The 26,875-nt window shown below is 47.4% G+C and overlaps 5 protein-coding genes and 1 pseudogene across 5 annotated transcripts; all 6 read left to right on the top strand.

Annotated features, from left to right (window-relative positions):
- The first annotated feature begins 19 nt into the window (after positions 1–19).
- LOC136199269 (arrestin domain-containing protein 3-like) lies at positions 20–1,129 on the top strand. Its single transcript, XM_065989442.1, has one exon. It carries the CDS (start codon positions 20–22, stop codon positions 1,127–1,129), a length of 1,110 nt encoding a protein of 369 aa, XP_065845514.1.
- A 178-nt stretch (positions 1,130–1,307) lies between these two features.
- LOC136199063 (arrestin domain-containing protein 3-like) lies at positions 1,308–3,276 on the top strand. Its single transcript, XM_065989164.1, has one exon. It carries the CDS (start codon positions 1,315–1,317, stop codon positions 2,959–2,961), a length of 1,647 nt encoding a protein of 548 aa, XP_065845236.1. The 5' UTR covers positions 1,308–1,314; the 3' UTR covers positions 2,962–3,276.
- A 902-nt stretch (positions 3,277–4,178) lies between these two features.
- On the top strand, positions 4,179–5,465 carry LOC136199268 (galactose-3-O-sulfotransferase 2-like). Its single transcript, XM_065989440.1, has one exon. It carries the CDS (start codon positions 4,179–4,181, stop codon positions 5,463–5,465), a length of 1,287 nt encoding a protein of 428 aa, XP_065845512.1.
- A 1,188-nt stretch (positions 5,466–6,653) lies between these two features.
- On the top strand, positions 6,654–14,264 carry LOC136199267 (phospholipid-transporting ATPase ABCA3-like; annotated as a pseudogene).
- A 3,570-nt stretch (positions 14,265–17,834) lies between these two features.
- LOC136198926 (uncharacterized) lies at positions 17,835–19,000 on the top strand. Its single transcript, XM_065988994.1, has 4 exons — positions 17,835–17,902; positions 18,039–18,358; positions 18,408–18,486; positions 18,540–19,000. The coding sequence occupies exons 1-4, from the start codon at positions 17,857–17,859 to the stop codon at positions 18,953–18,955; spliced, it is 861 nt and encodes a 286-aa protein (XP_065845066.1). The 5' UTR covers positions 17,835–17,856; the 3' UTR covers positions 18,956–19,000.
- A 4,348-nt stretch (positions 19,001–23,348) lies between these two features.
- On the top strand, positions 23,349–24,576 carry LOC136198872 (uncharacterized). The gene is made up of 4 exons (XM_065988934.1): positions 23,349–23,415; positions 23,569–23,888; positions 23,945–24,023; positions 24,083–24,576. Exons 1-4 carry the CDS (start codon positions 23,370–23,372, stop codon positions 24,499–24,501), a joined length of 864 nt encoding a protein of 287 aa, XP_065845006.1. The 5' UTR covers positions 23,349–23,369; the 3' UTR covers positions 24,502–24,576.
- Positions 24,577–26,875: the final 2,299 nt, after the last annotated feature.

Here is a 26,875-nt window from a genome sequence, read left to right as displayed (position 1 = left end):
AAGCCCCGGATGTGTATTAATGACGTTCACTTCCACGAAACTCGCCATGTTCGCCATCGCGTTGGACGACGAAAAGACGACCTATTGCCTCGGCGATACGATTTCGGGTCGCGTTCGCTTCCAACTGAACGGCGTCGTTCGGGCGCGCGCCGTTCGCATTTGCCTACGCGGCCGCGCTTCGGCGAAGTGGATCGAAGAGGACTGGGACAGCGAGATGGTCTACACCGCGGCGACGCATTCGAAAAGAAAATCCCTACTGCACGAATCGCTAACCCTTTGGGGAAAACCTATACGAAATTCCGCCTTATATCCGGGTGAACACGAATTCACTTTCAAAATCGTTTTACCCACGTCGAAACTTCCGCCGTCGTTCGAGCAAAAATCGCCGCTCGAAGACCTATCGATAGACTATTGGCTCACGGCGAAAATTGTTCGACGATGGAAAGACGACTATAAAATCGAGAAATCATTGACAATCGTTCGCTACGTCAATATCGATCGAGTCAACTGCAGTCCGCCTATTGAACACAGCACGGAGAGACGCATTGCAAGCCGCTCGACGTTCTCTCGCCAATCACACAGTGACGCCGTCGAAGGTCGTCTAAGTGTTTGTGCCCATTTGAATCGTGTCATTTATTCGGCCGTCGAAGACTCCATCTATCTGTCGGTTCAAGTCGACAATCGAACGATTCGAACGTTCGACGGCTTGCGCTGCCGGTTCGTCGCCTTTACGACCGCGCGCGCCGGTCTGTGCGCGAGTCGAATTTTCGAGAGAGTTCTGTGGGAGTTCGTCGCGGAGAAACCTATTGCGCCGTCGAGTCACTACGCGTGGTTGAACCTGCGAATCGACGTGTCGGACGTGGCTCCGTCCGTACATGGCAATGAGTGCGACGTTATTAGTCTCCTCTACTGCGTGCATCTCGTCGTTCCGGCGTCGAAAGTGCAGCTTCTTTTGCCCGTTTTACTCGCTAGTAGTTTACCGCGATCTTGTTGCCATGGCGACGAGAACGATATTCCGTCTCTTTTGCGCGCTACGCCGCCTCCACCATACGCCGCCGCTCCTTCGCCACAACCACCTCCTTACTCAGAATACGGTATGCATGATTTTAGAGCCAAGATCGTAGTCTAGTTAATTAATACTCTAGTAGAAACGACTCGTATCAAAAGTAGAATTCAGAGTCATGACGTGTACGCGGGACTATAGTACTATACTGACATTTTTTAGATCTGTGTTTTGTCACGAGGCGGAAGTACCGCATCGAGATCGTCACCGTCACATCCGATCACGACTGGCACGCATGCACGAAACAGAAGATGAAACTCAAGAGCTTCGTTATCGAATTCGACGACGACAAAAGCACCTATCGTACGGGCGAAAAAATTTCGGGCAGCATTCGCTTGGAGTTGAACAAGCCCCTTCCCGCGCGCGCCATTCGCGTTCGCCTGCGCGGACGCGCCAGCGCCGCCCATTGGACAGCGGACGATAGCGCCGGCGACGGACATCCGAGCAGCGCCGAAGAACAGCTACTTAACAAAACGCTAACCCTTTGGGGAAACGAACTCGCCGACTGCGAACGGACGTCGAAGAAGACGAAATGCGACGTCTTGTCCCGCGGCGAGCACGCCTTCGCCTTCGCCTTCGTCCTGCCCGACGCGACGAAAATTCCGCCGTCGTTCGCGCACGAAACCGACGAAACCGACGGTTCGATCGAGTATTGGATCTCGGCGACTGTCGTCCGACCGGCGCGAAAGAAAGACTACGACGTCGCGGAGTCGTTCGCTGTCGTTCAAGATCTCGCCGATTTCAATCGATCCGACGCCAATTCGCCGGTCGAATGCGAAGAGGAGGCATACGTATGCTGTTGCTGTTGCAAGTCGGGTCCCGTGCGCGTGCGCGCTCGGTTGAATCGCCGCGCTTTTTCGGCGCTCGGCGGCGACTCGATTCTCCTGTCGGCTCGAGTCGAGAACGAATCGAATCGAATGCTCGACGGCGTGCGCTGCACGCTCGTCGCCTCCGTTGCGTTTTGCGCGAAACAGCACACGAACGTTTTGCGCAGGCTCTTTGGGAAGCCCGTCGCGCCGCGCAGCGTCGACGAGACGTGGGTGAACGAACGAATCGAGGTGCCGGCTACGAGTCCGTCCATCACTAACTGTCGCATTATCGAGCTTCGTCACCACGTGCAAATCGACGTTTCCCTTCCGGTGGAGTGCTGCGATTATTTGAGGGTTGTTCTACCGATATTGCTTGCCAACGTTCGGGAACCCCGTTGCCATAGCAACGACGACAGTAACGACGACACTTCTTCGTCGCCTAATCGACGCGGCGGTAGCGACGACAACGACGATGACGAAGGCGGCGAGGAGGCGATTTCTGGTTTGCCGTCGACGTCCGATCTTGCATTTGATTCTGAGGAGAAAGCCGCTGCCGCATTGCCGAGCGTAGACACGGCGACAGATGACGTACGCGTCATTGTTCATCAGCCGTTTTCTATGCAAGCTACCTCTCCGACGGCTCCATCGCCTCCGCCATCTCCTTCTCTTACCAACTCAGCTGTTGGCGCTTTATCGACTCTGCCTTCGCCGCCCGCTGCTGCTTCCACTGTTTTGCCTTCGAGTTCTGTTGCCCAATCAGATCCGTCTCCGCCATACACGGCCGCTTTGATGTCTTCGCCTCCAAATTCTTCGTCTTTTTCTCAGTCTTGCAGCGGAGATCTGACTTCGATTCCTGCTGTTCCATCGGCCCCGCCTTTACCGTCTGCATCTTACGCTTCACCAGCAGTCGCTTATCCACGGGCACATACCCGTGCTCTCATTCCATCAGCTCCGCCTCCGCCGCCGCCGCCACCTCCTCCCGTACCCATGTACGCGCCGCCGTCAGTTGGAGTGCATTACGTTGTTCAGCAGCCTCCCAGTCACGTTCTTTATTATCCACAACCAAGCAATATTGTCTACAGGTACTAACTGCTTTGGAACATCTTTTACGTAGATTCTCGCTGACGCTGTTGCGTGTTCAACGACTTGGTTAGGCAGAAACAAATGATTTGACCTATAAGCGCTCGTTTTCTTGACGAAGAGTTAAAACGAAGTCGATTTTCATCTATTACCTTTCCATTGCGCTCTTTCCCAAAAGTCTAGATGTGACCTACACGTGCAGTTTATCTAGTATACTTTGAATTGAGTCAGATTTCTGTTATTTCTGATAATTTACGAAAGCATTACCCGCCTTTAGTACTAAAATTGTTATCATAGCCTACTTTAGTTTATACTCTAGCATACCGCGTAGAAACGACTCACTGAACGTATCAAAAGTAGGATTCAGAGTCATGAGTTCGTTGACGTACACGCAGGACTATAGTATACTGACGTTTTTTAGATCTGTGTTTTGTCACGAGGCGGAAGTATCTCCTAGACGGCCCTCCTAGACAGAGATCCTCACATCTGCTTACTAGACAAATGTTGTACAAATGTGCAAAGTGTAGTTGCAATGAACAGGTTGTTCGTTCGAGTGTGGGTGTGCCCGGCAAAGCGTACGCGTCGCGAAGTCACGTGGTGAGGGGCCCCTTCTCTTCTCTTCTAGTGACTCTTCTAGTGTCCTAGACGCTAGGACGCAGCCTGACCATTTCTAGGCATTGCTCGAGTGTTGAATATCTCGTATAACTGCAGTAACCGACTCATGGAGTCGCGGGTGGGATACGTTTCACCGCTCGACCAATGGCGTAATTACCGCCGAAAGAGAGCACTTGGAAGTCCAAGTGCTCTGCTGAGCACGACAAACGGCGACTACACGCAGCTACAACAGGATGTGGCCGGATGGATCAAGATGCTTCGTAGGTCGTAATTAAAGTGGGCGTGGCCACACGTCCTGTACATTTTTACGATAAAACGTCTTTCGAAGCACCAGACCCGAACGCCGCACATCTTCGCGTCTTTCTGGAATCATAGCGGCTCCTGGTAGCCCAGTATACGCGACGAATAGCCGACAAATCCGGACCGCACCCATTTTAATTCTGCGGCTAAACCCGATTGCGTCACTAGCTCTGGATTTTATTCCAACTGCATGTAGCTGCTATGAAACACTTGGAACGGAGTTCTGCTGTCGCCCTGTGGCTGCTCGCAGGTCAGCTGCGTACTTGCAGTGAGTTTGAATTGCATTGCGGCCTTGAGGGATACTATATAAGATGACAGACGAAATGTGGTCAGACGACCTTCAAGGCAACTTATCAATTCAATTATTCTCTCCTATGACGCGTTACTCGTATTTATACTTCCAACGCGAAGGTCCACTTCTGGTTGCGCTATTATCAGACGCAGACGGACGTCCTCTAGAGATACGAATGAGTATTTGCGGAAAAGGAGTGCTTCTCGTTTTTTGGTGCGCATTGGCGATCGCTGGGCTCCTAAACCTTCTCGTACTCGCACCCAAACGAGGGGTCAAAACGTCGCTCGAGCCCCATAGCAAAGCCAAACCGATTGTTTACTGGAAGATGTTTGTCACGAATGGGCGTCCCGTCGAACCGCCGACGCGCAATTTCGTCTTTATCAAGACGCACAAAACCGGCGGGTCGTCCATAAGGGACATGCTCAAAAAGGCGATAGAAACGTACAATTTGACCGAAGTCGTACCCAAGTCGCGGTCGTACGGTTTCGGTCCGAACTTCGATCCGGCGAAATATGATCATCGTCACAAGCCGGGCGATTACAACGCTGTCATCGAGCACTCCCGCTTTGCGCCGAGTGTGACCAATCGTCTCATACGCAATCCCGTCTACTTCACCGTGCTTCGAAATCCGGAAACGCTTTTTCTTTCGGCGTTCGATTTCTTTCCCGGCGTTCGCGAATGCGTTGGAGGTGTCGACGTGAGCCTTCTCGACGTTTTGGATAATCCGAGCGAGTATTATCCCAAGCTTCAAAAATGCGAAGAGCACTACCTTATCTTGAACTCTATGGCATATGAAATGGGAATGAATCCGCCCTATTCGGACGACGACGTTCGCGCGAAAATTCGAGAAATGGACGAGACGTTTCTTTTAGTTATGATTATGGAATACATTGAGGAATCCCTGGTGATGCTTCGTCGATTGTTCAATTGGCGTCTGAGTGACGTCGTGAGCTTGCCAACGAATACGCATCCTGATTTCAAAGGCGGCGACGAAAATGCTTCTGATTACGAAAAGCTAATTGCTCATCACGAGGCCACCGTTCTGACGGAGAATCACAAGAAAGTGCTTCGGCAATGGTTACACGCCGATTTTCTTCTTTACGAGCATTTTCTAAAAGTATTCGAGGTGAAAATTCGCGAAGAGGAGGAACAAACAGGAAATCTTTTGTGGGAAGTGGAAGAATACAAGAAAGAAATGGTGGCTTTATGTAAGGGGAAAGGGTTTAAGGATATTAATTCTATGAAATCACAGCTGAAGTTCCACCGTCCACAAATGGTTAATTGGTATATGAGCAAAACCAATTGATGCTGTTTTAAAAAATTTTACGGCATGAAACCGCTGAAGTCTAGGTAGCGTACGTTATAGCGTAAAGAAATGAAAACATTGTGTAGGAACACGGATTCTAGAAAGAGAGGGATTAGAAACGCCAGTACATTGAGTGGATCCATGCTCGCCTCGGCCACGCCCCCTTATCGGTTGTGACCCCGCTCAAGAAACGCCCGATTTCTCCGAATCTGAAGGTTCTCTAGCCTTCTAGGCAACTCGAAAAGGTTACTAAGGGTGTAAATAATGCTTCTAAATGTAGCTTTTTACAAGCGACGGATCCCTAAAGCCCGTTTTTTCAACATGCGACTTTGTGTAGCTTTCCTGATCGTTCTGCAGGCTTTCGGAACCGCAAAGTACATTCTAACTCTAGGCTAACGACGTCAAAGTGCAACTGACATCTTCAAAAGCATCTGCGTTTCACGATTGTCGAGACGAAGACGATTTTCGAGCATGCACCCTTCTTACGAGGGTACAAATTTGTCTTGATCAATCGCAGATGCTTTTGAAGATGTCAGTTGCACTTTGACGTCGTTAGCCTAGAGTTAGAATGTACTTTGCGGTTCCGAAAGCCTGCAGAACGATCAGGAAAGCTACACAAAGTCGCATGTTGAAAAAACGGGCTTTAGGGATCCGTCGCTTGTAAAAAGCTACATTCAGAAGCATTATTTACACCCTTAGTAACCTTTTCGAGTTGCCTAGAAGGCTAGAGAACCTTCAGATTCGGAGAAATCGGGCGTTTCTTGAGCGGGGTCACAACCGATAAGGGGGCGTGGCCGAGGCGAGCATGGATCCACTCAATGTACTGGCGTTTCTAATCCCTCTCTTTCTAGAATCCGTGGTAGGAACAAAGCAGAAGCTTCTACGTATGTATCCTAATTACTGCAGTCTGTTTAGGCTTAGAGATTAATATGAATGCACTAAACCAAATGACTCTTTACTAAAATCTAAATATAAAGAGGTCAGATTTACGGTTCCTTTTTATTGAATTTTAGATGTTGAGCTATACATAATTTTAGATGACGCTATCTTTTCCCATGTTGTCCTTTCCTCGACTGAACATTTAAATTATTAGGAACCGATGAAATAGAAAACCTATCCGGTATCGCGAAGCCCATCGTATCCTACGCATGCGCTAGTGTAGACATCGACATCCGGTTGTTCGTCCTCTGCCGCAAAATGGGACGCTGGTCGCAGCTTCGACTACTCGTATGGAAGAACTACGTTTTACAGGTTCGAAAGCAAGCGAACGACGCCGTGTACGCATTTTACGACACCGAAATCGACGACGACGATTTCTTTTCTGTAGTTTCGTCGTCCGATCGGGACGGCAATCGAACTCATCGTTCCGATCTTTGCCATGGTGATTCTCATCATAATTCGGTTCGTTGTCGACGTCAAGAAGAGTGCAAATGTACATGTGTAGACGCGACGTAATCTAATTCTCCACATAGGGGCGTGACCGACTCAAGACTCAATCAAGGCATGCAGTGCATATGTACGTACACATATATTATGTAGCAGAAGACGAAGAAGAAGAAGAAAAAAAATGATGTCTTCTTAGGGACATTCGATGACGATGCGCTGACGGCTCAATTTCAACCGTCGACGCCTCCTTTACTCCAATCGACTATTCGACTCGCTTACGCACCGGCGAACAATTCGGATGGTGAGTGGAATGCGGTATGTTTGATAGATGTCATCATGTATTTTTAATTAAAAGTCGAATTTATCATGGAACACGTTCACACGATAACGGGCATCATTGCGATTTCTTATTCGACGGAAGAGGCAGCTGTAGAGGCAGCTTCTGATCATCTCGTTTATATAGGAGGTTATAGTCAGTCGTTCACTCAGTGAATTTGCAGTCATCTTTAAATATACACATAGCTCTCATCTTCACTGATGTCCAAGCAAATGGACGACTTGCCGACAACGTCGCCTATAGCATTCGTGTTCCTCACAGTTACGGCTTTGCCTTGTCGACGTGGAACACCGATAAGGTTTATCGCGTCTATACTACACGAGGTCCCAGGAGAGGAGCGTAATAATAAAAATATTTCGAAAGAACTCACGTAGACGTTCTTCTTTCTTTTTCTAAGGCAATATTTTACGTCCGGATTTATTCACATCGAAAATTCCGTCAATCAGGCAATTATTGCATTGAAGGTGAAGGATCACAATCCAAATCAAAATCGGAGTACTCTTTTGCCGACTTTGGCAAGAGTGAGTCGCCGCCAATTTAACAGCCACCTCCGCATTTTTTCTTTTTTTTTTTCTAGCAATTTCCCTTTCCTTCTTATGACGACGATATGTTCTCTGTACTCGTCCGAACCATACTTCCTCTTGTCATGGTCATTGCCTTTATCTACACAGCTGGAACGGTTGTCAAGGTAGTGTATTCATGCAGTATATTCATCGACGATGTCTATTCTCTTTTGCTAGGAATTGGTGTTGGACAAAGAAGAACGTCTGAAGGAAACGATGAAAATGATGGGCTTGGACAATTGGCTTCACGCGCTCGCTTGGTTCATCAAGCAATTCAGCTTCAATTTCATTTCCGTCGTTCTCATGACACTTCTCGCCGTTGTAAAATTAAATGCCAGCTGCCAAATGTTTCGATTGACAATGATGTAATATTTTTCTTTAGTTTGGAAATGTTTTCAAAGAGAGTAACGGATTTCTCATCTTCCTGTTCTTCCTCATCTTTATCCTGGCGGGCATAGCATAGCCTTCATGTTTATGATTAGGTCAGACTCAGAATTAATTCAACTGGGTCGCGGGGCTATTGTATGAATTCTTTAGCGCCTTTTTTTCGAAAGCCAAATTGGGCATGCTTTTTGGCTATCTTCTCTGGTTCACGACGTTTTTTCCTTATCTCATTCTATCTGATCCTGAGATCTACACACAGATGGATCGGTAAGAAATAGCTAATTCCACTTAGAATATATGTATACTTTATATCTTTCGTCTGGCAGGCATACCAAATCATTATCATGTCTCTTTTCCAACATGTGCATGGGCTTCGTTGTCCGGCAGATACTCGTTCTCGAAACCAAAGGAGTTGGAGTCCAATTGAGCAATATCAGCGGGACGATAGACGACGATTTCTCAATAGGAGAAGCGCTGGGATTGATGTCTCTCGACGTGCTTCTCTACTTCCTTATCACTTGGTCATTGTGTAACACTACGCCATTGATTCCGGTACATCTCTTTAATCATTTGTTGTTGTTTTTTTCTTAGGTATGTTGAAGCGGTATTTCCGGGTGAGTACGGAATTCCTCAGCCGTGGTATTTTCCCTTTACGAAGAAGTATTGGTTGGGGTCCCCTCAAACGGATGAGGCGAGTCAGGGGAATGCGGTGAGAAACGTACTTACGCCGGCCGTCGAGAGTGGGAAATGAACTTGGGGCGTCACATGTAGTTACGAATGGAAGAAAGAAAAAATTTCGAGGAAGAACCAACGGATATGACAGCGGGAATAAAGATAATCAATCTAAGAAAAATATTCAAGGTCACTCCATATCGAATCAATTAAGTGTATCATTAACATTATTATTATTATTTTTATTATTAGGGAAATAATGGCCGCGTCATCGCCGTAGACGGAATCTCTCTCAACATGTTCAATTAAGGGTCATATAACACCTCTCCTTGGCCACAACGGAGCTGGTAAAACGACGACCATGTCCATGCTGACCGGCTTGTTTTTACCGACGTCGGGCAACGCTTTCGTCAACGGCTCGTCCATTAAAACAAACATGATCGGCGTCCGAAAATCGTTAGGAATATGTCCGCAACACAACGTTCTCTTCGATCGGCTTACAGTCAAAGAGCATCTCTTTTTCTTTCTTTCGTTAAAAGTTCGTTTTCTAGATGTGTATTAGTGGTGCATGCAGTGAAACTTGCATGGTTATCAGGGTTGCCGCTGACCGAGGTTCCACTGTGTATCTCTCTTATATAGGGTCATCCGAAGGGTCCGGAGTTTGATGAGAAAATCGCCTCGCTTCTCGACGATTTGCAGCTGAGCGACAAGGCCAAGTGTGTCAGCAGCAAATTGTCGGGCGGAATGAAACGCAAACTGAGCGTCGGCATCGCTCTGATTGGCGATCCGCAAATCGTCGTTCTCGACGAACCGACGGCGGGAATGGATCCGTCGGCGCGACGATCGACGTGGGATCTTCTCATCAAATACAAAACCGATAAGACGATGTTATTGACGACTCATTATATGGAAGAAGCCGACTTACTTGGAGATCGAATTGCGATCATGGTCAAAGGACGAATTCGTTGCGCCGGATCATCGTATTTCCTCAAGGAAAGGTAATTCATTAATTAATCCAAGATTAGCCTCGCATGCTTCCTACATGTATATTATGTATCTTCGTGCCTAGATACGGCGTTGGCTATCATTTGACTATGGAAAAAGGCGAGCAATGCGAGAGCAAATCTGTGACGAAATATTTGAAAGAAAAAATTCCCACGGTCAAATTGAACAGCGACGTCGGACGCGAGTTGTCTTACCTTCTACCAAAAAACGAAATAGGCAAATTTCCAAATCTTTTTAAATATATGGAAGGTTAGAATCGAGAATTAAAATAGTAATAATGAATTATTTTTTCAGATGAAATTGGAGCTCTGGGCGTGGAAAGCTTCGGCCTCTCGCTGACGACAATGGAAGAGGTGTTTCTTCGCGTCGGCAACCGATCGGAAGAAACGATCGAGGAGAAACTTCAACGTCGAAAATCGATTCTCATTGCTCGCGAGACCACTCGTTCGATTCGTCTCCAACGAAGACAATCGGCTCGACTGCCCTCCGTCGCGAGCGTCTCTCTTCCGACCGATCGTTTGTCCGGATCGTCGCTTTGGTTGCAGCAATTCTACGCCGTCTACGTCAAACGTTTTCTCAACTCGAGACGCGATTTTGGCATCTTTATTAGTCAAATGCTGCTACCCATCGTCTGCACAATTTTCGCTTTGCTCGTCGTTACATTCGTCGAATTTCGTGGCGACGATCCGCCCGGCATATTGTCGCTCGACAGTCTCGGCGGTCAGCCGACGGGATACGTCGCCGATTTCGCTCAGAAAGCCGACTGGAGAGTTCTCGAGGTCGTACTTGCAATGATCGAGTCATTAATGAATATAGTCTCTATTTTCTCTTTTAGTCGGCTGAAGAGTTTTTGACGTCCGTCGGAGTGACGACGGTGGATGCTCTCAATACGTCGCTGGCAATCAAAAGTCGCATAGGAATAGCGCAAACCGAAGAGATGTGTTGCAAAAATAAATACCTCATTCTGAACGAGGACTGCATCGACTTCGTCACGGCAAAAGGACAAGTAAGAGAATTGACGACGTCACTAAACGCTCTCCATATGTCTTCACTTAGGATTTTGCTGACGATTGTGCCGCCGAAGATCTCGGCTACAAATTATGCACGTTCAACCCGAACAATATCGATAATGGCCCGACCTGGTTTCCGACAACATCGCAGACAAGCTGTCTTGAATTGTAAGTGAAGAAAGCTAGCAGATTATATCCCTATTATATGATTTTATGAGCAGTAGCAAAAGCGGTCGATTATCCGAACAATCGTCGCTTCGTAACCCCCTCGACATCGGCGAAGACGTCGACGGCGAAGCACAACGATGTCCTCTCGTTCCAACCGACTACATCAATTCGTACGATACGTCTTACTTCATGCAGGACGTCTTAGAGAGAAGTGCCGGCGCCACCGACGGCAACGTCTTTTTCGACGAGAAACCGTGCGCTTTCACGCTCGTTTCACCTCCTCCGATCAACTATTCGGTGACGCCGTCTGATCCGGACGGTGTCGGAGTCTGGGCGACCGTTTGGTATAGCGAACAACAGTATCACCTCCCTCCGGCAGCGGTGAGCGCATTCGCAAATATTCAGCTCAAATATTTTCTTCGAGACGTCGGAGTGACCGATTTGGATCGATTTGGTATTGAAGTGACCAATCATCCTTTGCCTAAAACGTCCGATGAGCGAGTAAGGAAGTAGCGTGTGTACGATATCAATAAATCGGTTGATTTATTTTTCTTTTTAGATCGAACTTGTTAATGCTGATATTGGAACGTTCGTTCTACCCTTCCTTGTTTCCTTTGGCATGGCGTTTCTTTCGGCGAGCTTTGCAGCGTTTCCACTAGCGGAGAAAACGAACAAGGTATACACATGTACTAGATCAGCTCGCCGTTCTATCTACTACGTTCTTTGTTTAGGCAAACAAAACGCATGCAGTTTCTCAGCGGTCTAACGCCGTCCGGATATTGGCTGGCTACGTTTGCTTGGGATTTGTGCAACTATTTCCTTCCGGCTCTCTCAGTTCTTATTCTATTTGTGTCTTTTCAACTCCAAGCTTTTACCAATACCCTAGGATTAATAGTCTTGTTACTGGTACGCACCTAGGCGCTAATATTATTATACTTTACTCCTTTTATTTGTACAATAGATTCTTAATGCTTGGGCCAGCCTTCCCTTGGTTTATTTCCTTTCATTTTTTTTACCTCTCTTTACACCGGATTTGCAATCACCATTCTAATTTTCGTCCTGTCTTCTTTGGTAAGAAAACGCTTTTCTTTAACGCGTGATTCCTTCCTAAGGAAGTCTTAATTCCTTGTCTTCTCTTCAGCTTGGCAACGTTCTCGTCTATCTCTTCCTTACACCGGGAATTGACTTGCTCACAGCGGCCGACGTCTGTCGCTACATTTTTCATTCAGCCGAATTTTGCGTAATTAAATTCCGCGCTGGTACTCTGATCCTTATGACGAACATAGTTTTCGTTTAGATTTAGTCAATCCCTGTCTAATTTGTATAGAAATAATCTCCTGGAAGAAGCCTGTTCAGTATCAGACGTGTTTGTCTCATGCATCTCTTACTATTGATTTCGATTATATATTTCAAGAGCACGTCTTGGATGTATCGAGCAGAAGACGTTTGTTACGAATGAGCTGGACCTCCTCACCGCTCCCGGAATTGGCGTTCCTGTCATCTATCTCTTTATTGAAGGCATAGTATATTTTACTTTGGTATTTCTGATGGAGGTACACAAGCGCAACCCATCGTGCTAATAATAGTTTAATTATTTTTAATTTTAGTATCGTTTTTTTATTCCCATCCCGGAAAGGGCAGCTCTGGTGGATAGTACGCCAATAAACGACGAGGTACACTTTAGTACATGCATGGAGTTGAGGCGAAGCGTGCCCGCATTCTTATACTGGTTAGGATGCCGACGTTGCCTCAGAAAGAGCCGAAGTCACGTCTCCTAATTTCGACGCCACTTCTGCAATTGTCGTGGTGAAAAATCTTACCAAGGTTCGATGCCCTGCCAGCTTAGGCGCAGAAGAGCGCGATTTAATTTTCGACTTCTAATTTAGCGATTTCGCCGAACTGGTCGTCCAGCGGTGGACCGTTTAACGTTCAGCATCCCGCACGGAGAATGCTTTGGATTGCTTGGACTCAACGGTGCGGGAAAGACGACGACGTTCAATTAAAATGCTGACCGGTGATTTGCCCATGTCGGCGGGAACGGCATTTATTGAAGGCTTTAGCATTCGATCCGATTTTCGTCAAGTTCAAAAGCTAATAGGATATTGTCCACAGGTAAATGTGACGACCACCCCGCTGCCCCTCGAGGATCTGTCTCCTATTTCTCCTTCAGTTTGATGCACAAATATTATTGAGCGTTTGACTGGACGCGAATACTTGACGTGCATCGCTCGAATTCATGGTCACACGCCATCGTCCATACCCAGAGTCGTGCAGAAGATCATAAAACGTCTCGGTCTAAACGACTTTGCCGACAGAACGTGTGGAACATACAGGTTATATTTGATTTATTCATTTATTTATTTATTTTATTTATTTTTGTCGAATAGCGGTGGCAATATGAGAAAACTGAGTGTGGCCATTGCGCTCATTGGGGATCCGTCAATCGTTTTCTTGGTAACTTTATCTCTTTGTGCGATATCTAACTTTTTGTGGAAATGTCGAAGAATGAGCCAACGGCTGGAATGGATCCCAAGGCTCGTCGCTTTCTATGGGACTACCTTGTCGATGTCCTAAGAGATGGACGAAGCATTGTTCTCACTTCGCATAGGTATACACTGACTCTACTAGTCGTTTCGTTCTCTTCACGTTTTCTCCTTCTGTTAGCATGGAGGAATGCGAGGCGCTGTGCACGCGTCTCGGCATTCTTATTAACGGTCAATTCAAATGTCTAGGAAGCATTCAGCACTTGAAACATAGGTGAGAGACAGGGAACGAGTCATCAATCGCAGATGACATTGCTTAATTTTTCAAGATTTGGTGGTGGAATTTCTCTCACCGTTGTTGTGGGAGGCGGATGTCACGACGAAGAAGAATCAAGTGCCGCCGCTATCAAGGATTTTATTCAAAAGAAGTTTCCCGGAGCAAAATTGACTGATGAGCACGGGGTATATATATGCGTGTAGTGACATGCGTTTTTAAAATTATTTTTGTGATTATTCTTAGATGCAACTTGGGTACGATTTGGTGGGCAGCTACGACTGGTCTTACATATTTGACTGTCAGGAATCTGCCAGAAAAAATGAAGATCTCAATCTGGCGAACTACTGTGTAAGCCAGGCAACACTTGAAGACGTAAGCAACATCGAATTTATTGTGTACGGCGGGCATTTGTTTTACTACAGGTTTTTTTGCACTTTGCTAAAGAGCAAAAGGATGATAAGTGACGTTCATCGCTAGCAGTGCGCAGCATGCACATGCACACGTATTTTCATCAAATAATTCCCCGAACACCAGGGCGTGCGCGGGCGAAGCCCGCGCGCGCCCTGGTGGGAGGGGCTCTCAAACGTGATCGGGCAAAAACTCAAAGTGTTTGTCTGTCCGTCGGTAACCCTGACGTCACAATCGCTCCTAAACCAATCACACACACAGGTGCCTTTATGACTTCACATTCATTGTGATGTCATACTCTCCCGTATTTTGAACGCAATTGCTAGCGAAAAGGTGACGTCACAGTAGATAGTAACCTTGGATTGTGTTAATTAAACATAACGAGCACATAACATTGTGAGCTTTATTAGTAACTTTCATGGGCATCGAGGGAACACAGTAAAGGAGCATGTTGGGTTTGTCGTGCTGCGAGCTTTGCTCGCAGCACGCAAACCCAACTGCGAGCTGATAATTGACACGATCATGCACCCGAGGGAGCACAGGGTCAGGGAAGGGTAGCTCTTAGCTGCGTTACAGTGTCACATTCACATGACAGGTAAAATGGTCGGCACTGTATACGATTTCGCTCATTTGATATCTGAATGGAACACCTGAAATCTGTGTCTCTGAGGCATAGCCAACAGGTGTCCCATTTCCAGATAGAGAGAGCATCTTACACTAACAGTCAAGACAGGCATGTGCTGGACTGCTGTACTGAGGGTGTTCGGGGATCACATGATGGCTTACAGCAGGCCATCATTATCTAGTCCAGCTACTGTACGGTACAGCAGCTGGATTATTTGGTTTGAATTTTCTCACGGCGAGGAAACGGCCATTTGCACCCTCTTAGGGAAAGCCTAAAGCGTTTTTAGAAAAAACTAAAAATATTAGGTAAACCAGAAGCGAAGTACAGGCGTTCACTTAGTTAGTTACAGGAGGCGAATTTAGTTAGCCTAGTCTTGATATGTACCGGCTAGAAACATTTGCTGGAGGTGTTATTAGCTCACAAATTTGCAGCGCGCCACGTCGGGCCGGCATTTACAATTATGCTGTAACGTATAAGAATATATGTAGAGTAAATGTAAGACGGAAATTGTATGTAACTCATTTTATTGGTTAATATCACGTGATGGTAAGCTGCTCATGCTCAAAAAACAACATGGCATCTGCGATTAGTTTGTCGAACTTGTGCACTCGACGTCTCTGTCAGACGGACTACAAGAGCAGTCTTCCTCCAACCTGGGCATCACCGCCCTCCTTTCCCTTTCCGTCGATCGTCGAAGAAATTCTCGTCCACGACGGCAATTTGAAGTTACCCGGTCCTCTCGCCGATTCTCTCATGGAAGGTCTCTCTCAGACCGGCAAGCTGACCGAAAAGGCGCTATTCCTTCTCATGAATCCCGATCGACGAGCGAATCTCACGTCCTTGCGTCTCCCGTCGACATCGATCAACGACAAGTCGAAATTTCGCTCTCTACTGCGCCAACAGAAGCACTTGACTCGAATCGACGCGTCGTTCGGCGTCGGCGACCTCTTCAAGCCGAATCTACCAGTCGCTCTCCACGACACGTGCAAAAGCACGTTGGTCTCTCTGTCGGTTAGTCACGTGACGAAACTGAACGTTTCCGCGCTGACGACATTTTCCTCGCTCGAGCGACTCGACGTCGATTACACGTCGGCGTCGGGCGGCCAAATTGCAAATATTTGCACGAGTCTGAATCATCTCACTCGTCTCGACGTCTCTCACACTGAGGCGAGTTGGTATCAGGTCTTCTGTTCTGCCACGAGTCTTGTCAACTTGACGCATCTCGGAATGAGCGAGTTGGTGTTTCTAGCCGCAGACGAATATCGCGATATCTCGGCTGTGAAGAGCACTCAGTGGGTCGCTAACTTTTTCGCCGGTGTCACGCGTCTGTTGAGTCTCGACATTTCGTCCGTGAAGAATGTCCAGCGGGAGATGGCAGACTACTTTGCGGCGTGTCATCGAGCAATATTGCAGCACGCCGTATCGCTGACTCACCTCAACACGTATTGCACCGGCGACTCGTCACTCGCCGTCTTGACCCAGCAATTGATCGAGCACAATCGCCTCCACCAACTCGACGTCTTGATTTGCAACCGAAACGACGAAGCAATTCCGTCAGCTTTGACGTCAAATGCAAATCTTGCTGTGCTCTTCGATGGAATGAGACCGAGTTGCATCAACGTTTGTCCGGAGAGACTGCTGAGCGAAGAGTTCATTCGCTCGGGAAGTCTTCATGCTCGACTCGCATATTTATACGTCAAGGAGTTAACAGAGGAAGAGCTCCACTGTCATCTACCAAAAGCGTTGTCAGCTGCCGTCGTCATGACGTCGAGGAAACGTTACAAAGTTGGACTGGAGTTTCTCGCCCGATTGCTCTCTCTCCGCGGTGGCACTCGGAATTGGTATAATATGTATTGTCGAGATTCTTCCATTCGCATCGACGTCGACGACGTTCGTCTTCGAGAGCTGTGGTATCGGTTGTTGGAGAACTGTTTGCGTGCATTCGCTCGCGATCCCGCGTGCGGTCGCCAGCCGAAATTCGCCTACACGTTGTGCGACGCTCTGCGCGCGGCGTCGTCTCACGTCCAGTCTCGCCCGCTCCTATTGCACGCCGCCGTCGATTTTGTTCTAAGTCTTCTAACGAAGCGAGACTTCGGCGTGAAGTGCAATCTGTCGCCCGTTTATTCGCTCTTTCCTCCCGGAAGCGACGAAGTCGTTTTGATGACGCGTCGATTTTTCAACAATTTCGAAAACGACGTCGACGAACTTCGTCGTTTCGGCGATCGTTGGATTTGGCGTCTCGTCGACTGGTATTCGCCGTTCGAAGCCATTCCCTACGTCGTCGGAATGCAATCGCCCGCCGTGCAAGCTCGTCGAAATTTTTCGCGTTCGCGCATCGTCGCCATTTCGTCGTACCTTTGCGCTGAAACGTCGTTTCTCTTTCGCGTCTTCGCTCGCCTGTTGGACTGCGACGGCGAGGCTGTGGCGAACGACGCTGCGTTCGAAGATGTTGCCAAGTTTGTCGGCTCTTCGCTTATCGTGCATCAACTCGTTTTAGTCTTGCGCCGTTTCTCTCCGTATCCGGCTGTCGATTGGGAAGAAGCGTTGCTTCTATTGCTTCCTGTACTTCTCCTGAGGAAGAAAAGTCGAGGTGAGCTCGTTTCGACTCATCTATTGGAATTCTTTTTGTCCGCCAATTCCGACGATTTATTCAAAAAGCTTTTGCTCTTTCCTTCCGCCTGTCTTCTGCTGGCACTTTGCGACTACACCGAATGGCCCTCTGAAATGATTTCAACATCTGAATTTGCCTCTCGAGTTATTCCCGACGAACTTAGAGGAGCTGTATCACTGAGAGTCACAGGCGCAGCCGGCTCAGCCGAGTTTACTTTCAAGTAATAACAATCTCAATTATTCGTTCATTGGATTTGCAGTGCATCGGCGCATCGCCCTCTCAATTCGCAGTATTTATGTACTACAATATAGAACTTGACATTTTTGTAGTTGTGTTGTTTTGTCGTTAGTTAGTTGAGTTTCTGAAAGCAGCGAAAAATGACTTCTTGACGTCAACATGCGCAAGTGCGTGTGCGCAAGTGCGTGTGCGCAAGTGCGTATTTTCCAGACGCAGCAGAGCCTCATGGGAGAACGAACGTGTTTCACCGATCGCTCGATGAGTGATGAAGGTACAGAACAATCGAGGGGAGCTATAGAAAGTCGACTTGTGTCGTCGATCAGCTCGCAAGGGAGGGGTCCCCTAGACTAATGATTTCTCTCGTGGCCTCGCTCGTTGCATCGAACGAGGCTCTTTTCCCAAGAAAGACGTGGAGACAGCAAAGCGAAGTGTGCAGCATCTAGAGGATCTCGAAAAGAATCGGCACTGGCTCGAGATAAAACGAGAAGCCGAAGCTTTTCCAAGGAATGGCCGTTTGCAGAGAGAATTCATGGTCAATCCGTTTCGTCCCAACACGGAAATCGTGCCACACACCCTGCTCCATCTCACCTGTCCACGACTGCCTGACAATTCCGGCTTCAATTATGCGGATTACAAGTACATCTTCGGGTCGAAAGGAATTCGAAATGAAATATTTACGCAACTGAAAGAGCAAAAAGTGAGCGAAGTGCCGGACTATCACGATAAAGTGTGTAAGAATTCATTTTTTGATTGTCCTCAGCGACTGTCGCTTTTAGTACGATAACGCTGATCTATCGGAATTTCTTCACAGAAAATACATTTGTTACCTTCTAGAACAAGAAGCCAAGAAAGATGGTTCCTAGAGATGCGCACCACGAATAATTTTCCGTCGTGATTCGTTTTTGCAGAGTCGAAGTTGAAGCCAACGTGCGTCGATATTGGCGGCGATATTGTCTCCGTCGATTTCACCGTCGAACGTGTAGTGACGTTCGAAGGAAACGAGCCGGCAGATTTGAAAAGGCAGTTGAAGAAGAGTCGTCCGAAGAGGGAAGACGTTTGTTTCATGTCGACAGCGGAAACTTTCCCTGTTGTCATAACGCCGAACTGCGTGCTCCACATCACGACTCGTCGCTTCAGGAACGAGAGTCAGCTGTTGGCCATATTGGAAGTCTTGATGGAAACGTTCGACTATTCCGGCCCGTTTTACGTCTACATCGTTGTTCCCGCCGAGGACTTTGATATGTGGAGAAGCGAAGGGGCGCCTTATAGAGTCGACGACTTGAAAAATGTTCAAGTGAGACAACGCTTTATGAGTCTTTATTAGAAGCGATATATGTTGCGTTGCATTGCGTTGACTTGACTATTGTATACAGGACTCGCTAACTTTGTATTGCACGTGCAGATGTTATCCGGGCAGGTCAGTCCACGTGCTCGTTAAATTCTCGTATCGAGCCGATTCAGAAGTGAAAGGAGCTGTTCTACAAGGCATTGAACGGGCCAAAACCAGACAACGAGCTTCGAAATTCCGTCAGTTTCGTCTGCGTCGATGAAGCCTGAGCGTTTATCTTTTCGTGTGGACGTCCGAACCACGCAGCTAGCATCGAGCGATTGCATCGCTGCCTGCAGGTCTTATTCGTGCTCTTAGCGTTTGTCTAACGACGATTTTCGCCGATATCGCTTTCGAGTCGATCACAGCTAGCTTAGCTACTCGTACTCTATATAGCGCGCCTGCATCCACTCGCCGCCAAGCAATCGTGCGTCGCATGCATTTGCTTCTAGTGGAATTCTCTTTCCTTCTCTTTTTTCTAGAGTCCGAGAGATATCGGAAGGCAAAGCAAATTCGCGTTCGCGAATTTTCGGCCATCCGCTACGTGATCACCGACAGATGCTGAAGATATACAGTCTCGTATACGGTTGCTCCAACGGGACTAAGTAAGCAAATCACTTGATTTCTTTTTTAAAAGTTTCCGTGACTGCGATTATTTAGAGCAACTTCCAAGTGCGCGGATCTAGTCTGTGGCTCTCGGTTTTTTTTTCTTGTCTCGAGAATTTCGGATAAGGCGGAAGAACTCGTTTCCTGTATGACGAGCCTACAGGTAATTAGTATTTATGTTTCCCTTGTCTCCATTTGCGCAGACGCTGTCGTTTTAGAGGCAGGGTGGTCCTGAGCGCGACCGCCTGCAAAAGAACTGCTCCAGTTGGGGCCTGAGCATATGACCCCGTGAGAAAGTAAAACTGCTCCATGTGGGGTCCTGAGCATATGACCCCGTGAAAAATAAAACTGCTCCATGTGGGGTCCTGAGCATGACCCGTGGAAAAAATAAAACTGCTCCATGTAGGGTCCTAGGAGGGCATGACCCCGTTGAAACTGCCTTAGAACAAAAGGGGACAGAATTTTGCAATTTTTCTTTATTGAAATACAACAGTCTCTCCTGACTCGGAGTCCTCTGCGTTTTTAAGCAGTTTTTTGTCGGGTCTTGCTCAGGACCCGCATGTGAGCAGTTTTTATGGTCATGCTCAGGACTGGAGCAGGTTTTGATGTGGGTCATGCTCAGACGGTAGGCAATTTTTTTCTACCACTTTGCTAAAGAGCAAAAGGGTGATAAGTGACGTTCATCGCTAGCAGTGCGCAGCATTCACACACGTATTTCCCCAAATAATGTACCGTATTAATTAAGTAACGTTTGAATTTTCTCACGGCGAGGAAACGGCCGTTTTCACCATCTTAGGGAAAGCCTAAAGCGTTTTTAGAAAAAAAAACAACAAAAAATATGAGGTAAACCAGAAGCGAAATGCAGGCGTTCACTTTGTTACAGGAGGTGAGTTTAGTTAGCCTAGTATTGATATGTACCGGCTAGAAACATTTGCTGGAGATGTTATAGCAGAAAATTCGCCGATAATTAGAACAAGCGGGAGATGTCTTTGTGCATGGAGGTGGAGCTGTTCAAAGAATCAAATCTCTAGATCTTTAGGCAAGGGAAAGGGATTAGAAATGTTACAACTATGAAGCCACTGCGACAGCTGCATGAGGTTGAACCGTCTACAAATGGTTAATCAGCGTTTCACGTCAAGCCGGCTGTACAATTATACTGTACGTATATTCTTAGTATAATACCACTATAAGAATATACGTACAGTAAGTGTAAGACGGAAATTGTATGTACTGTAACTTGTAACTGTAACTCATTTTATTGGTTAAAATCACGTGATCGTAAGCTGCTCATGCTCAAAAAACAACATGGCATCTGCGATAAGTTTGTCCAACTTGTGCACTCGACGTCTCTGTCAGACGGACTACAAGCGCAGTCTTCCTCCAACATGGGCATTACCGCCCTCATTTCCCTTTCCGTCGATCGTCGAAGAGATTCTCGTCCACGACGACAATTTGAAGTTACCCGGTCCTCTCGCCGATTCCCTTATGGAAGGTCTCTCTCAGACCGGCAAGCTGACTGAAAAGGCGCTATTCCTTCTCATGAATCCCGATCGACGAGCGCGCCTCACGTCCTTGTGTCTCCCGTCGACATCGATCAACGACAAGTCGAAATTTCGCTCACTACTGCGCGAACAGAAGCACTTGACTCGAATCGATGCGTCGTTCGGCGTCGGCGACCTCTTCCAGCCGAATCTACCCGTCGCTCTCCACGACACGTGCAAAAGCACGTTGGTCTCTCTGTCGGTTAGTCACGTGACGAAACTGAACGTTTCCGCGCTGACGACGTTTTCCTCGCTCGAGCGACTCGACGTCGATTACACGTCGGCGTCGGGCGGCGAAATTGCAAATATTTGCGCGAGTCTGAATCATCTCACTCGTCTCGACGTCTCTCACACTGAGGCGAGTTGGTATCAGGTCTTCCGTTCTGCGACGAGTCTTGTCAACTTGACGCATCTCGGAATGCGCGAGTTGGTGTTTCTATCCGCCGAAGAATATTCGGCTCTCAAGAGCACTCAGTGGGTCATTGACTTTTTCGCCAGTGTCACACATTTGTCGAGTCTCGACATTTCGTCCGTGAAGAATGTCAAGCGGGAGATGGCAGACTACTTTGCGGCGTGTCATCGAGCAACACTGCAGCATGCCGCATCGCTGACTCACCTCAACACGTATTGCACCGGCGACTCGTCACTCGCCGTCTTGACCCAGCAATTGATCGAGCACAATCGCCTCCGCCAACTCGACGTCTTGATTTGCAAACGAAACGACGAAGCGATTCCGTCGGCTTTGACGTCGTCGAATGAAAATCTCGCCGTGCTTTTTGACGGAGAAAGACCGAGCTGCATCAACGTTTGTCCGGAGAGACTGCTGAGCAACGAGTTCATTCGCTCGGGAAGTCTTCACGCTCGACTCGCATCTCTATACGTCGAGAAGCTAACGGAGGAGGATCTCCACTCTCATCTACCAAAGGCGTTATCAGCTGCCGTCGTCATCACGTCGAGCGAACATTACGAAGTTGGACTGGAGTTTCTCGCCCGATTGCTCTCTCTCCGCGGTGGCACTCGCAATTGGCATTATGTTATATATCATCGAGATTCTTGCATTCGCATCGACGTCGACGACGTTCGTCTTCGAGAGCTGTGGTATCGGTTGTTGGAGAACGGGTTGCGTGCATTCGCTCGCGATCCCGCGTGCGGACGCGAGCCGAAATTCGCCTACACGTTGTGCGACGCTCTGCGCGCGGCGTCGTCTCTCGTCCAGTCTCGCCCGCTCCTATTGCACGCCGCCGTCGATTTCTTTCTAAGTCTTCTCACAAAGCGAGAGTTCGGCGTGCAGAACAATCTGTTGCCCTTTTATTCTCTCTTTCCTCCCGGAAGCGACGAAGTCGTTTCGACGACGCGTCGATTTTTCGACAATTTCGAAAGCGACGTCGACGAACTTCGTCGTTTTGGCGATCGTTGGATTTGGCGTCTCGTCGACTGGTATTCGCCGTTCGAAGCCATTCCCCACGTCGTCGGAATGCAATCGCCCGCCGTGCAAGCTCGTCGAAATTTCTCGCGTTCGCGCATCGTCGCCGTTTCGTCGTACCTTTGCGCTGAAACGTCGTTTCTCTTTCGCGTCTTCGCTCGCCTGTTGGACTGCGACGGCAAGGCTGTGCGCGCGAACGACGCCGCGTACGAAGATGTTGCCAAGTTTGTCGGCTCTTCGCTTATCGTGCATCAACTCGTCTTAGTCTTGCGCCGTTTCTCTCATCTGTATCCGGCCGTCTATTGGGAAGAAGCGTTGCTTCAATTGCTTCCTCCACTTCTCCTGAGGAAGAGAAGTCGAAGTCAGCTCGTTTCGACTCATCTATTGGAATTCTTTTTGAGCGCGGATTCCGACGATTTTTTCAAAAAGTTTCTGTTCTTTCCTTCCGCCGGTATTCTGCTGGCGCTGTGCGACTACGCTGATTGGCCCTCTGAAATGATGACGAAATCTGAGTTTGCCTCTCGAGTTATTCCCGACGAACTTAGAGGAGCTGTATCACTGAGAGTCACAGGCGCAGCCGGCTCAGCCGAGTTTGCTTTCAAGTAATAACAATCTCAATTATTCGTTCATTGGATATTTGCTGGGCATCGGCGCATCGTCCTCTCAATTCGCAGGATTTATTTATGTACTACAATATAGAACTTGACATTTTTGATATTGTGTAGTTGTGTTGTTTTGCCGTTAGTTAGTTGAGTGTCTGAAAGCAGCGAAAAATGACTCCTTGACGTCATCATCAACAATGTGCGCAAGTGCGTGTGCATTTTTTTCGAGCTGAGCCCTCATGGGAGAACGAACGTGTTTCATCGATCGCTCGATGAGCGATGAAGGTACAGAACAATCGAGGGGAGCCATAGAAAGTCGACTTCGGTCGTCAGCTCGCGAGGGAGGGAGAGGGGTCCCCCCTGGCGTCCCCTAGACTAACGTCTTTTCTCTCGTGGCCTCGCTCGTTGCATTGAGCGAGGCTCTTTTCCCCAAGATAGACGTGGAGACGGCAATGCGAAGAGTGCAGCATCTAGAGGATCTCGAAACGAATCGGCACTGGCTCGATATAAAACGAGAAGCCGCAGCTTTTCCAAGGAATAGCCATTTGCAGAGGGAATTAATCGTCAATCCTTTTCGTCCCAACATGGAAATCGTGCCGCACACCCTGCTCCATCTCACGTGTCCACGACTGCCTGACAATTCCGGCTTAAATCATGCGGATTACAAGTACATCTTCGGGTCGAGAGGCATTCGAAATGAAATCTTTACACAACTGAAAAAGCAAAAAGTGACAGAAGTACCGGACTATCACGATGAAGTGTGTAAGAATTCATTTTTTGATTGTCCTCCCCGGCGAGCGACTGTCGCTTTTAGTACGACGACACTCATCTATCTGAATTTCTTCACAGAAAATACATTTGTTACCTTCTAGAACAAGAAGCCGATAAAGACGGTTCCTAGAGATATGCACCCCACGAATAATTTTCCGTCGTGATTCGCTTTAATTTGCAGAGTCGAAGTTGAAGCCAACGTGCGTCGATATGAGCGGCGATATTGTCCCCGTGAATTTGACCATCGAACGTATAGTGACGTTCGAAGGAAACGAGCCGGCAGATTTGAAAAGGCAGTTGGAGAAGAGTCATCCGAAGAGGGAAGACGTCTGTTTCATGTCGACGTCGGAAACTTTCCCTGTTGTCATAACGCCGAACTGCGTGCTCCAAATCACGACTCGTCGCTTCAGGGACGAGCGTCAGCTTTTCTTGGCCATATTGGAAGTCTTGATGGAAACGTTCGACTATTCCGGCCCGTTTTACGTCTATATCGTCGTTCCTGCCGAGGACTTTGATACGTGGAGAAGCGAAGGGGCGCCTTATCGAGTCGACGACTTGAAAAATGTTCAAGTGAGACAACGCGTTATGAGTCTTTATTAGAAGAGATGTACGTTGCGTTGCATTGCGTTATCTTGACTATTGAGCTGTAGACTAGAGTGGCTCACTAATTTTGTATTGCACGTGCAGATGTTATCCGGGCAGTCCGCGTGCTCGTAAAATTCTTCACGTAGCCGAGACAAGAGAAAGGAGCTGTTCTACGGTTCTACAAGGCATTGAACGGGCCGAAACCAGACCACGAGCTTCGAAACTCCGTCAATTTTGTCTGCGTCGACGAGGCGTGAGCATTCTTTTCGTGTGGACGTCCGAACCGTGTAGCTAGCATCGAGCGATTGCATCGCTACGTTGTACAGCCTGAAGGTCTTCGTGCTCTTAGCGTTTGTCTAACGACGATTTTTCGCCGGTATCTTTTTCGAGTCGATCACAGCGAGTCTGCATCCACTCGCCGCCAAGCAATCGTGCTTCGCATGGATTCGCTTCTAGTGGAATTCTCTTTCCTTCTCCTTTTTCTAGAGTCCGAGAGACATCGGAAGGCAAAGCAAGTTCGCGTTCGTGAATTTTCAGCCATATCCGCCACGTGATCACCAACAGATATGCTAAGGATCTATGAAGATAGCCTCATATGCAGTTGCTCCATCGTAAGCAAATCACTCAATTTCTTTTTAATTAAAAACGTTTCCGAGACTGCGATTATTTAGAGAAACTTCCAAGTGCGCGGATCTAGCAGTGGCTCTCGTTTTTTCTTGTCTCGAGAATTTGGAAAAGGCGGAAGAACTCGTTTCCTGTACGACGAGCCTACAGGTAATTATTAGTATTTGTGTTCTCTTGTCTCCATGTGCGCAGACGCTCTCGTTTTAGGGGCAGGGTGGGTCCTGAGCACGACCCTGTGAAAAAATAAAACTGCTCCAATGGGGTCCTGAGCATGACCCCGTGAAAAAATAAAACTGCTCCAATGGGGTCCTGAGCATGACCCCGTGAAAAAATAAAACTGCTCCATGTGGGGTCCTGGGCATGACCCCGTTGAAACTGCCCTAGAACAGAAGAGGACAGAATTTTGCATTTTTTTCTTTATTGAAATACAACAGCCTCTCTCCGCGTTTTTTGAGCAGATTTTTGTTGGGTCTTGCTCAGGACCCGTATGCGAGCAGTTTTTAGGTCATGCTCAGGACCGGAGCAGGTTTTGATGTGGGTCATGCTCAGGACCCAATGAGCAGTTGTCTTAGGCGAGGTCGTGCTCAGGACCCCATGCTACAAAAATCCGATATCGTGCAATAGAAAAGACGGAATTAATGTACAAAACGAAGTCCATTCTTCCGCTTTCTCTTCTTCTGCCAAATTCAGTAAAAGCTACAGAAAAAAATTGCGGGGATGTAACACTATGAATTGCAGTGAGCGTACCTTTTGATTCGAATTGTCACACCGACTGAGACCGGCCGGCTCTTTGTAGTCTACGTTCCGCGCAACGGGTCACAAGTCCTAGATTTTCTTTCAAAGTTAGATTGAACAAGGTGCGGACGAGCCGCCTGGCAGCCAAGACATTGATATTGTACGTGTACGTCAATCTTCCACCAGACAGAGTCGGATTTCATTCTCCTGAAATGGAAGACTAAGAAACCTTATATATGAAGTAAAAAATTCTTGCCTTAAACATTGGTTGGGGAAAACCCGTGACCTGACCATCTAACTCTAGATAGAAAAATGATGAAAGCATCAAATGCATTACAGTATAGAAGCATCTTTTTTCATTATTATTATTATTAATTATTATACCTGTCCCACTACAGTTTCAGCGGATGAGAGACTTATTAACTTCTGGTTTGAAGGTTGTGCAATCTTAGCAGCGTCTGTTCCTACAGGAAAAGCAATGTCTCATCAACGACCAGACAAAGTGTGTGCATTTTGATACAATTCATCAAAGCCGCCATGTACTGTATGAGACACAACCAAAGATGACATCATCTTTTAGCGTAGAGGTCTATATCATCTGTCTCCATATACGCGCTTTCTACTTTCAAACGGTTGCAACAGAATATCTCTAATAGATTTTAATTCAATTAATTAAATTCAGCCCGGACTAGACACCTTTAGGAAATAAAGAGGTATGACACTTACTCCATCCAGTACTGATAATCATCGAGGCTAGTATCGTTTAAAGCTGCTCCCTTTTTTGAAGTCGTCTTCGGAAATTTTTTCGATAGCCTTGTCTAAGATGTTGCAAATTACCCTAAATAAATAAGAAACAACTTCTGTATATATGCCTTCGTATTGTTGTACTGTGAAAAACGAATTCTTCTCTCACGTCCCAATAGGTAAATTGCGCCTTTTTGTCTTCGTAACGTTTATTTAGTAGTCCGTTATTTATTGATCAGTTCAACTAGTAAAACTTCGACCTTTTGCTTGAAGTAACGTAAGACTG

The sequence above is a fragment of the Oscarella lobularis genome, chromosome 20 (genome assembly GCF_947507565.1).
Source record: "Oscarella lobularis chromosome 20, ooOscLobu1.1, whole genome shotgun sequence".
Taxonomy (NCBI): Eukaryota; Metazoa; Porifera; class Homoscleromorpha; order Homosclerophorida; family Oscarellidae; genus Oscarella; species Oscarella lobularis.
Note: the sequence above shows the minus strand (reverse complement) of the source record. Positions and strands in the feature narration are given on the sequence as shown.

Excerpts from the sequence above, each read along its gene's own strand:
- LOC136198926 (XM_065988994.1), top strand. The coding sequence starts at position 17,857 with ATGGGAGAACGAACGTGTTTCACCGATCGCTCGATGAGTGATGAAG. Across the intron at positions 18,359-18,407 it reads TGCCGGACTATCACGATAAA|TACGATAACGCTGATCTATC; the intron begins GTGTGTAAGAAT and ends TGTCGCTTTTAG. Across the intron at positions 18,487-18,539 it reads ACAAGAAGCCAAGAAAGATG|AGTCGAAGTTGAAGCCAACG; the intron begins GTTCCTAGAGAT and ends TCGTTTTTGCAG.
- LOC136199268 (XM_065989440.1), top strand. The coding sequence starts at position 4,179 with ATGACAGACGAAATGTGGTCAGACGACCTTCAAGGCAACTTATCAATT.
- LOC136199269 (XM_065989442.1), top strand. The coding sequence starts at position 20 with ATGACGTTCACTTCCACGAAACTCGCCATGTTCGCCATCGCGTTGGAC.
- LOC136198872 (XM_065988934.1), top strand. The coding sequence starts at position 23,370 with ATGGGAGAACGAACGTGTTTCATCGATCGCTCGATGAGCGATGAAG. Across the intron at positions 23,889-23,944 it reads TACCGGACTATCACGATGAA|TACGACGACACTCATCTATC; the intron begins GTGTGTAAGAAT and ends TGTCGCTTTTAG. Across the intron at positions 24,024-24,082 it reads ACAAGAAGCCGATAAAGACG|AGTCGAAGTTGAAGCCAACG; the intron begins GTTCCTAGAGAT and ends TTTAATTTGCAG.
- LOC136199063 (XM_065989164.1), top strand. The coding sequence starts at position 1,315 with ATGAAACTCAAGAGCTTCGTTATCGAATTCGACGACGACAAAAGCACC.